The following is a 12,528-nucleotide window of genomic DNA, read 5'->3' on the forward strand; positions in this document are numbered from 1 at the left end:
TGCATTGCAAGCAGATTCTTTACCATCTGAGCCACCAGGGAAGCCCAAGAATACTGGATTGGGTAGCCTATCTCTTCTTCAGGGGATCTTCCCAATCCAGGAATTGAACCAGGGTCTCCTGCATTGCAGGCGATTCTTCACCAGCTGAGCTACCAGGGAAGCCCCATTAATCACCTATACTCCAGTATAAAGGACTGGACTTGCCTGGTGGCTCAGATGGTAAAGGTAAAGAGTCTACAATGCAGGAGACTCAGGTTCAATCCCTGGGTTGGGAAGATCTCCTGGAGAAGGAAATGGCAACCCACTCCAGTATTCTTGCCTGGAAAATCCCATGGACAGAGGAACCTGGTAGGCTACAGTCCGTGGGGTCGCAAAGACTCAGACACGACTAAGCGACTTAACTTTCACTTTCCAATATAAAATAAAAAGTAAAAGAAAGAAGATGGTGCTGGAGAAGACTCTAGAGAGTCCCTTGGACAGCAAAGAAATTAAACCAGTCAATCCTAAAGGAAATCTACCCTGAATATTCACTGAAAGGACTGATGCTGAAGCTGAAGATTCAATACTTTGGCCACCTGATGAGAAGTGTCAACTCACTGATACCCGGAAAGATTGAAGGCAGGAGGAGAAGGGGGTAACAGAGAATGAGATGGTTGGACGGCATCACTGACTCAATGGACATGAGTTTGAGCAAATTCTGGGAGATAGTAAAGGACAGGAAAGCCTGGCATGCTGCAGTTCGTGGGGTCGCAGAGTTGGACAAGACTTATTGACTGAACAACAGCAACAACAAAAAAAGAAAGAGAAATACAGAATGTATCAGACAAGTCTCAACTTTCCTTGAAAAGAATTTCAGCTGATTCCTTATTTCAAATTACAATTAAATATCAAAATCCCACCATTGTTATTTATACTCTGATGTACACATTGACTTTTAAGGTTACATGACCCCTAGTAGCAGCAAACACACCCAACACCCAATCCTGGTTTCTAAATACCATGCTTCAATAAAAGGAAACAGCGCTCTCTGGAGAAATGGCTGAATCTGGGTCTGGGGCTGGGAAAATACAAGATAAGCCAAGAGCAACTTGTAGGACAAGAAAATACGGAAGTGCTAAGAAAACACTCTGCATAATAGGCTCTAGGTTCATCCACCTCTTTAGAATTGACTCAAATGTGTTCCTTTTCATGGCTGAGTAGTATTCCATTTTATGTATGTACCAGAGCTTCTTTATCTATTCACCTGTTGGTGAACATCTAGGCTGCTTCCATGTCTTGGCTATTGTAAACAGTGCTGCAATGCATACTGGGGTACATGTGTCTTTTTCAGCCCATGGGAATTTGCAATATGACTGAGGGAACTCAAACTGGGGCTCTGTAATAACCTAGAGGGGTGGGAAGGAGATTCAAGAGGGAGGGGACATATGTACACCTACGGCTAATTCATGTTGATGCATGACAGAAATCAAACCAATATTATAAACTAATCATCAATCAACTAAAAATAATAAAATATTTTTTAAAATATTAAAAAAAATTTTTTATATATTTTTAAAAGGTACATGGGACAAATTGGAGAAGGCAATGGCACCCCACTCCAGTACTCCTGCCTGGAAAATCCCAGGGATGGAGGACCCTAGAAGGCTGCAGTCCATGGGGTCGCTAAGAGTCGGACACGACTGAGCAACTTCACTTTCACTTTTCACTTTCATGCATTGGAGAAGGAAATGGCAACCCCCTCCAGTGTTCTTGCCTGGAGAATCCCAGGGATGGGGGAGCCTGGTGGGCTGCCGTCTATGGGGTCGCACAGAGTCGGACACGACTGAAGCGACTTAGCAGCAGTAGCAGGGACAAACATTGAAACACAAACACTACCATATGTAAAACAGATAGCCAGTGGGAATTTGTGGTGTAACACAGGGAACTCAAAGCCTGTGCTCTGTGACAACCTAGAGGGGTGGGATGCGGTGGGAGGTGGGAGGGAGGGTCAAGAGGTAGGACATAGTGTATCAAAGGCTGACTCATGTTGATATATGGCAGAAACCAGCACAATACTGTAAAGCAATTGTCCTTCAATTAAAAATAAGTAAGTAAGTAAATAATAAACATTTCAACAATTTTAAAAAAAGGGGGATGAGACATCTCAAAAGGACACAGGGCCAACCTAAAAGAGCTCCCAATGACCAACGACTGAAGCAGGAACAATCTGAGCAACAAACGAAATAATGCACCATTGGACAATAACTAGGATTGAAGATGAAACACAGAATAACTAGTTTAATTTGATTTTCATATAAACAGTGAATACGTTTGCCTCATTGCACTATCTCAATGCCAATTTCTATATATCATATAGATATAGGATGACAAATAACATTATTAAGATAACTATACAGTAAAATGGGGCTTCCCTGGTGGCTCAGGTGGTAAGGAATCTGCTTGCAATGCAAGAGACCTAGGTTTGATTCCTGGGTTGGGAAGATCCCCTGGAGAAGGAAATGGCTACTCATTCCAGTATTCGTGTCTGGAGAATTCCATGGACAGAGAAGCCTGGCAGGCTACAGTCCATGTGGTCACAGAGAGTCTGACACAACTGAACAAATAATATATATAGTAAAATACATTTATAATTCTCTTGCAATAACAGAAGTTTAATCATTCTCAAAGATTCTTTTCATTTCTTCTCCGTGATACTGAATCTAAAAGTTTTCCCAAGTGTTAGTGTTGTATGCGTGACCTAGACAGACACTACACTGCAATCATAGATAAGATTACAGGGACCAATTTGGGGAAACCCAGATAATCAATTCTCCTCAAAAATGTTGCATTAACAATATTTATTTTCACTTCATTAACAACAACAACAAAAAACCTGTGACACAAGACTTTCGTAGTATCCCACACTTTAATTAAATTGAAGTGTCAATATTCTAGCAGCTGACATTTCTCGCTTTTTTTTGACCATCATGGAATTTAATATTTAAAGTCTGCGAAATGGAATATGTTTCTTAGCGAGACGACAGAATCAAATGCTCTTAGCACTCTTCTCTTACACTTTAAATTCTTAGATTATGTCATAAAGTTCTTAAGTGTGGGTTAAATCGGAAAATTACTGAATTTCAAAAAATCATAAAGCTTTTTTTTTTTTTTAACAATGTTAAATGAAGGCCAGTCTTGGAAAGATGAGTTTCAATAAAATTCTTTACAGTCAAAAAGCAGCAATCACCTCTGAACTTTATACCTTCTTGGGCCCAAAGGCAAGACTTGCTTTAATACAGATTGACCTCAGAAAATTTCCTTGTGATGAATAAGATTTCTCTTTATAAGATCAATTTCAATGTCTAGCTCCTAATTTTTAAAATATTGACAATGAAAACCAACTATAATAAGACAAGTGAACAACTTTTAACAAGTATTCTGAAATGAAATTCTTCGTGAATCTCTGTCAAATTCAAAACTATCCTTACTGCCTGCCAACACCGTAAAGTTTGAAAATCCTCTCCAAGAGTTTGAATTACTCAAGGAGTTTACATGACAAATTCCTCTAACTGGAAACAGCTAGGGAAAAAAAATAATTTTTCCAAAAATAAGTTTAATCATTTTTCATTGGCTTGCTGGGTGCCTGTGAATCAAGAATTTGTATATGTAGTTGGTACTTGCGCATGCCTGCACACTCTCTTCCAGAAAATGTTGAACCACCTAAGGAGAGAATGCATAATAATGCACTGATAAAGCCACCTGCTGTCTCCCTGCACAGCGTGCCAGAGAGACACTTGCTCTGCTCACCCATTGGTAAGTCAGAAGACCGCACTCACCGAGCTGGGGCTGGAGTGCCGCCGAACTTTAGGAGACTCTTTGCCAGCGGAGGAGCTCTTATTAAAGTTAATGCAAGCATTGTTCTCAGAATGCACCCTCTTTACTTGATTAGTGGGTTTCTCAAACGGGTCAAAAGTGCTCTGTGTCCTCTGAACCCTGACTTTCTTATCCTCAGGAATTGTGTCCAGGGGTTTGATCACTGAGTCCATTCCTGGGCAGTTTCGTGTGGACATCTTTGGGACACATATCTGGAGGAAAAAAGAGAGAGAGAAATTAAACTCAGATCACTCCACTGAAACTTTAACACAAGAGGATTTATTATCTTACATGCCCATTTTTATCTCAGGAAATACCCCTAAAGGCTATATTCTAAAAGCTCTGCTAAGTCACTTCAGTTGTGTCGGACTCTGTGTGACCCCATAGACAGCAGCCCACCAGGCTCCCCCATCACTGGGATTCTCCAGGCAAGAACACTGGAGTGGGCTGCCATTTCCTTCTCCAATGCATGAATGTGAAAAGTGAAAGTGAAGTTGCTCAGTCGTGTCCAACTCTTCTCGACCCCATGGACTACAGCCTACCAGGCTCCTCCGTCCATGGGATTTTCCAGGCAAGAGTACTGGAGTGGGCTGCCATTGCCTTCTCCATTCTAAAAGCTACACTAGCTTAAACCACAATATGAAAAACTCGTCGCCATCATTCCACTTACCATACTTGCTGGGGGCTTCCCTGGTAGCTCAGATGGTAAATAATCTGCCTGCAATGCAGGAGACCCAAGGTCAATCTTTGGGTTGGGAAGATCCCCTAGAGAAGGAATGGCTACCTACCCTGGAGAATTCCATGGACAGAGGAGCCTGACGGGGTCGCAAAGAGTCAGACAGACTGAGCAACTAACACTTTGATTATATTCGCTGAGGGCTGACACTAAAAATGTTATCCCTAAAACAGGAAGCTTAACACCTGGACTGCTAGTGCCCTGAGGTGGTTCTCGAACTCCGTTATTTATTTTACCTTGACTGCAAGTGGCATTATTTCTGAATCATTAAAAGATGGATAAATTGCCTTTATTTTTTAAAAAAAATCAGTTCAATTAATTCAGAAGGCCATTTTAATTGATGGGCCATCACAGAAGCAACTAACACAGCTAGAGAAAAACATGACTATGTTCTTCAAAACTTTAATACATGTTTAAAGCTTGTACATGTAAAGCTTGAATACATGTTTAAAATATGTATACATGTAAATACATGTAAAGCTTTAATACATGTAAAGCTTGAATACATGTTTAAAATCTATCCCCATCTTGATTTCATCTCTAAACTAGAATGGAGCATATAAAAGGGCTAATGGTTAGAGATACTGAAAGTTGAAAGCAATGTTTTTTCTAATACTAAAACTAACAGATGAAAAGGAAAAATAATACCACAAAGAAAAACACGGAACAACACTCATTTCAAAATTTTGTTTGTATTACTCTGTTATACCCCTATTCCTTCTCAATTTTATTCATTCTCTTCTGGCATAATCTGAACCCCTCTCGTTTTATTTTAGTCTCTCTGATGTTTGCTCCTTGTTTTCCACTGTATGTTCCAGCTCTTTCATTCTCCATATATTCTCGAGACATTTTTACTAGTAACTTCATGGCCTCTAGCTTGCCTGTAAAGTAAGGTAACTTTATTATGCAGTCTAAAGAAAAGATAACTCTGAATTTGCTTTTAAAGTTTTATTTTTTTTATCTTGTGAAAAGTTTCCACATTCCTATTTAAGAAAGCAGGAAAACAGACGGTATCTAAGAAAATCTCATATTGTTAAAGTAAACATTTAAGTGTCTGAGTAATACATATGGGATGATTCCATACTGGAAAGAAATGAAACTATGTGTATGGATATAAATATATTAAAAAAAATATATATATATATATGACAGAGATATTTGTGTGTGTGTGTATGAGCACATATTAATATAAAGGTATAGAAGGAAATACACCAAAGTGTTAAGATACCTCCAGATAAGCAGACCTGAAGGGGCAAAGGGTAAGATTGCTTACTTTTTACATACCCCTGTATTTTTTGAACTGTATAATAAACATGCTTGACATGTAATTTTTTTGAAAATAGTAAAGTGTATAATTAAATTATTTCAAGTTACTGAAGCAAAATTTGGATTAAATACCAAGTATCAACTCTGTGCTATGAGTGTATCTGAAATACCAAGCATAGGTTGAATTTTAATTAAATCCAATAAGAAGGAGATCAACATACTTTTTACAATATCACAAAACTGCTGAAGATATCTTTAAAAGACAAGGCAGAGTCCTCTACTCCTGATCAAGAGCTAACGATTTATCACAATATTAAATGCATTCAGTACTTTTAAGAGTTCATGTGTTCCTCATGCAGATATGAAAGCAAAAAGCAGTAGATGTGATATGGATATGAAACCACTCATCTCACTGAGACAACTGAATTGCAACATATAAACACATGAACCTGAGGAGTCAATGAACCCTAAATATAAGAAATCTAGAGAAAATGACACGAAGGTACATCAAAATCAAATTGCTTAAAACCAGTAAAACAGAGAGTAGCTTAAAAAGGGGCCAGAGGGAAAAATGTACTTTAAAAGAGAAGACAGGAAATATTTGGGAACTAAACAATAGGGAATTAGAAAGTCTCTTGAATTAATTGAATAAAATCTCTTGAACAGAATATCAAAATAGATACAGCTTAAACAGTATTTTAACTGTAGGAAAATTTATAATAGTAAATGCATTGAGCAGGAAAAAAAAAGTCTCAAAGTAGTCAGAGTACACCTTAAGGGATTACTCTGGTGGTTCAGTGGTTAAGAATCTGCCTTGCAATGCAGGGGATGCGGGTTTGATCCCCGGTCAGGGAACTGAGTCCCACAAGCCTCAGAGTAACTAAGCCAATGCATCACAATGAGAAAGCCCACGCACCGCAACAGAAGGTCCTGCATGCCACAACTAAGATCCCAGGCAGCCAAATAAATAAATAAACTTGTTTTTAAAAAAGAATACCCCTTAAAATACTAGCCATAAAAAGAACATTTATTAGAACCTGAAATAAGCAGAGAATTAAAATAATGAAAATATCTCATCATGGAAATAAATGAAATAGAAAATGAAAAACAGCAAAGAAAATCAATGAAACCAAAAGCTAGTTTTCAGAGAAGATTAAAAACAAACTGATACACCTCTAGCCAGACTGATAAGAAAGAAAGGTAAATAACATGCATTGCCAATAACAGAAATGAGAGAGACAACAGCACTACTCATTCAACAGATATTATCAAGAACTTTATGCCAATAAGTTCAGCAACTTAGATGAAGCAAATTCCTTGAGAGACAAAAACTACCAAAGTTCACTTGAAAGCAAAGTGATTTCAAAGAAATCAAAGGTGTAACCAAAAACCTTATCACAAAGAAAATGCCAGGACCAGAAAAGATTGCTGGTGAAGTAAACCAAACATTTAAGGGAAAAAAACACCAATTTCACAGAAACTCTTCCAAAATATTAAAGAGAAGGGGATACTTTGTCACTCATTATATGAAGCCAGCATCATTCTATCACTATAACCAGACAAAAGTAAGAAAACTACAGATCCATTTCTCTGATGAATATTGATTAAAAATTATTGGCACATTTTTAACAAACTGAATCCAACAACATATAAAAAGAATAATAAGTAAGGAAAAAGTGGCATTAATCACAGGAAGGCAAGGTTGGCTTAATACTCAAAAAACGTGTAATTCACCATTTTATTACACAACATCAGAAATCTCTAAAATGGCTCCCTGTGATGGCCACTTTCAGGCAGCCACACTCTTCTTTCGTCTGCAGATCTTCCACGTGGGCTCTATTTGCTGACTTAGATCCAATAAACAGAATACAGCAGAAATCACGGGCTATCACTTCTGAGAGAAGATTATAGAAAGACTGTGGCTTCTGTATTGGTACCTCCTCACTCCCATCCCGTCTCCTAGATCACTATCAAAGGCAAAGTCAGCAGCCTCATCAGAAAGTGGTTCTGTAGAGAGGTGCATTTATGAGAAGGACTGCCAACAACCACATGAGTTGAGCCTTCAAGTGTGACCACAGCCCCTGCCCCTGCTTGACTGGAACTTCATACAAGACTCTGAGCCACAGACACTCAGGTAAGGAGTCCTAGATTTTAAACCAACAGTAACGGTTAAACCGAATGCCTTTCTCTCAAGAACAGGATGTCCACTCTCATCATGTTGACTCAGCATTGTATTACAAGCTCCAGACAACGCCACAAGGCAAGAAAGAAGAAATAAAAAACATCCACATTGAAAAGGAAGAAATAAGACCAACTTTATTCACAGAAGACATTATCATCTATGTTGAATGAAATCTACCAAGAAAAAAGCAAAAACACTAGAATTAACATGTTTATCAAGGGTGCAAGATCTAAGGTGAACATACAAAAATCATTTGTATTTTCAGATACTAATAATAATCAGAAAGTTTAACTAAAAATAACACCATTTATAACAGTTTCAAGCAATATAAAATATTTAGTGATATATCTGACAAAATATGTGCAAATCTGTACACAGAAACTATAAAGTATGCTTGAGAAAAATAAAACAAAGGGACCAACCAACTCACGGGTCTTTCAATCCACTGTGATACTTTCAGAAAGAAGTTAACCTCTGTGTTTCAGCCATAAAATACTGAATTTCTTAAAAGAAGATTTAATATAACTATCAAGCAGGGTGATAAACGTGTATGAAATGATAACATAAACAGGTACAAATGGGGGTTGAATGGATACAATGATAATGGGAAAATGATGACCACATTTGAACTCCAACCCTATCCTTGAAAGTAGCACCAGGAAGTATAAACCCCATGGAAACTCTTAATTTTGCCAAAGAAAATATGGAGCTAACACAGCACCGTACTTAACTCTACATTCTATTTTTTATTCAAGCTCTTTGAACTACCTTAGTAAATTCGACTTTATCAAAAAAGGTTTTTTTTGGCATATTCATGAGGAAATACATGGGAAAAACTCCTGCAAATGTATAGGGAGATTTTACTATAAAATATAACATTTTAGCACACATACACCAGCACACCATAGCGGGGGAGAAGGTAAAATGACAAATGTCACTTCAACGTGTTGGCAGAGGAAAGGAGAGCTATAAGGGCACCTTCAAAGCTAAAAAGGAACGAACTTACTTCTTAGCCAGTTTATGATAAACTCAGATAAACTCATATCAGATAAACTCAGATAAACCTTTCATTTGCTTCCTGCCTCCAACTCTGAGAAAACTAATATTCACACGGTTTTTTGTTAACTTTAAGAGACACAGGTACATTGGATCAGAAATTCCGATAACTCTTTAAGAGAAACTGTTACAGAATACACTGTGATTAAAGCCTTATCTCCTTCTTCATGCCTTATACTAAGAGCCCTACATTAACATGTTTTCAGTCGGGTAGCATCCTACTAAACAGACAAGCACGATAATTGTAAACATCAGTGTAAAGTGTACACCTGTGGAAAACCAAGTTCTCTAAAGCCATGAAGACAAAAAAGGCAGCCCAATTCTAATTTTTAACAGGAAAAAGTATTTCAACAAAATTTTCTAAAATTAAAGTATTTCCCACAAACATTCTTAAATATTTCATGTTTATCATTTTTGCTATCTACTAGCAAATAACTAAATACAAGTAGAAAACAACTACAAATGCAAAATAAACTTCTGGGAAACAGTATACTTATTCAAATACATGCCTTGGATGTTACTTTACTTACTACATTCACAACCATACTTCTTGCTAGTCAGTTTCTAATTCATATGATAATTTAGAAAGGTATCAATAATCTGTGGTGGTTTGCAGAGTGTCAGATTTTCCAGGCAGCTCATCAGAAGAACACACGGGAGACTCAGCATCTTCTGATGCATTTCCATGCAGGCAAGGATGTTGTATATATCACTTAACCCTTTCCTTACTGGCTCAGTGCTTGGCCCACAGTAAAGCGCAACAAGTTTCTCTAGAATTAATCCACCAGATTTAAGAGGATTCATCCAAATTATCAGTCTTCATGCTCTCTTGCTAAAAGGGCTGAAGTTCTGCAGTATTTATTATTCAAGATCTACTGTTACGAACAAACCAAAACACACACACACACACATACAGCAATCTTGACACACAAATAATAAATATACATATATATTCATAAAATGCTGTCAGTAAAAGTATTTTTAAACTACAAGCTCATTGTGATCAGCAGAATTCTACAACACCCAATTCACCTTTCTCTCTCTCTCTTTAGTTGCTCAGTCGTGTCCAACTCTTGCGACCCCATGGACTGCAGCCCATCAGGCTCCTCTGTCCATGGGATTCTCCAGGCAAGAATACTGGAGTGGGTTGCCATTTCCTTCTCCAGGGTATCTTCCCAACCCAGAAATCGAACCCAGGTCTCCTGTATTGCAGGGAGATTCTTTACTGACTAAGCTATGAGAGAGCCTTTGAATAATACCCTTCCATTTGAGAGTGACTTTGATGAGATATCACACCACGGTTCCTTTATGTGATATGACAAATGGGAGAGTGGCCTGCTGGGCCTGACCTAGTCAGCTGAGCCCTTTAAAAGCAGAGCATTTTCTCCAGTTGGCTTCAGAACAGAAAGTAAGAGATATGATCTCGCTAGCCTGGAAGAAAGTCAACATTTCATGCTATGACTGCCTATGGGGGCCACAGGGCACAGAATAGAGGGTGGTTTCTAAGGGCTGACAGTAGTTACTGACAACTGGAACAAATGGGACCACTGTCCTACAACCACAAGAAAACGAGTCCTGCCAACAACTAGTGAGCTTGTAAGTTGATCCCAAGCCCCTGGTGAGATGCACGGCCATGGCCAACACCTTGACTTCAGCCCAGTGAGACCTAGAGAAGAAAAATCAGCTATGCTGTGTCTGGACTTTTAAACTACAGAAACTGTAAGACAATAAGCTAATAAGTATGTAGCGATGCGTTACATACCAACAGAAAACTAATAAACTTGCTTTAGTGAAATTGCCTGAAGCACTCAGATATTTGAGCAGAATGTTCTTAGAAATATGTTGCAGGTACCACTTTCTCTACTGATACACTGTATCAGATCCAAGAGAGATACGCAACATTTCTAAGGATTGCTATCCATAAATGACCATATTATTGGTAGCTTTCTGCATGACATAACTCCATCAGCAATATAAAACCCATGAACAAATTCTCCACATAACTAAATTAATACACAATTTATGCTCGTGTCCCCTTCACTTGGGTTTGTATGAATAAAACGAGTATCAGGCCCGCTTTGTGCAGGTACCTTCATGCAGGGAGAGTAATCCATACTTGCGTTTTCCACATAGGGCAAGGTGACTGTTCTGGAAAGTTTCAAGTTTCCAGTATTTAGGACCAACAACTTAAACTGGACCTGGCCATCTCTGTTAACCACAGCACAACAGAGAGCAGGATCCAGGCCCTGCAGAAGGATACGGGGAAGCAGCCTCGCTGATCTCATTAACTCATCAGGGAGGGGTCTTGCCCACAGAAGGAGCCAGGCAAGGTGAATTAAGAGTGGCCCTCATTCCCCTTAGCTGCCATTTCTGACTTTCCTGGTGACTCAGTTGGTAAAGAATCCACCAGCAATGCAGGGTTCCATCCCTGGGTTGGCCAGATCTCCTGGAGAAGGAAATAGCAACCCACTCCAGTATTCTTGCCTGGAGAATTCCATGGAGAGGGGAGCCTGGTGGACTTCAGTCCATGGAGCCACAAGAGTCGGAAACAACTTAGCAACTAAACTACCGCCACCGTATAATTAAATTATTAAAGCGCACATGGTGTGCGAAGAAAAGGGTGAGCTGACAAGAGTCCTAGTGTAAAAGAGGGTTCTAGAAGGCAGATTATACACTGGGGCTATGCTCCAGTGCCCAAGGCTTCGCTTGAATCCTTCCATCAACCTGTCAGCAATCTAAATAACACTGTGTGTGCGCCACCCTGAGTGCGCGCGCCACCCTGAGCGTGCGTGCGCACTTAGCTGCTCAGTTGTGTCCAGCTTTTTGCAATCCCATGGACTGTAGACAGCCAGGCTCCTCTGTCCACATGATTTTTCAGGCAAGAATACTGGAGTGGGTTACCATTTCCTTCTCCAGGGGATCTTCCCGAACCAGGGATCAAACCCACATCCTTGACTTCTGCATTGGCCGGCAGATTCTTTACAACTGAGTCACCCAGAAAGCATGTGGGCTACATTTGCACCCCCAAATAGAATATTTCTTCTCACAACAAAATGCTTGTGGTTGGTGCAGTAGAAGTCTTGGTGACAGAATCTCTATGAAAAACAGAGGATAAAAGCATAATATGTCAAACTGGAAAAAAAAAATCAGCAGGAACCCATAACTTCAAAAAGGCAGATTTTTTTTCAACTACAGAACAGTAGTCCTTTGATCCACTGTTAACTTTCATGTGCTGCCCCAGTGCCCAGATCCTGGTCTATGTTCCAATTTTCCACTGTGAAGAAAGAGGAATCCTTGGAAGCAACCTGATTCCAGGTCACAGGGTAGGAAGCACAAAACAGCTGTGAAATACCCAGCTGTTACCAGAAAATTAAGATTCTTTCAAAAATGTCAGGGACAATGTTAGAAGGACAAAGGAATCTGGATATAGGGATTC

At 39.1% G+C, this 12,528-nt stretch overlaps 1 protein-coding gene across 4 annotated transcripts in view; it reads right to left on the bottom strand.

The window, feature by feature from the left end:
• Positions 1-12,528, bottom strand: part of CDK14 (cyclin-dependent kinase 14) — a 668,333-nt gene that overhangs the window by 510,034 nt on the left and 145,771 nt on the right. For all 4 annotated transcript variants that reach the window (XM_010839815.1, XM_010839811.1, XM_010839814.1 and 1 more), the window contains exon 2: positions 3,816-4,064. In XM_010839815.1, coding sequence (XP_010838117.1) covers positions 3,816-4,049 — 234 coding nt within the window. In that variant the 5' untranslated portion in view covers positions 4,050-4,064. The remainder of the gene's footprint in view (positions 1-3,815; positions 4,065-12,528) is intronic.

Source organism: Bison bison, unplaced genomic scaffold (assembly GCF_000754665.1).
Source record: "Bison bison bison isolate TAMUID 2011002044 unplaced genomic scaffold, Bison_UMD1.0 scf7180017864134, whole genome shotgun sequence".
NCBI classification, from domain to species: domain Eukaryota; kingdom Metazoa; phylum Chordata; class Mammalia; order Artiodactyla; family Bovidae; genus Bison; species Bison bison.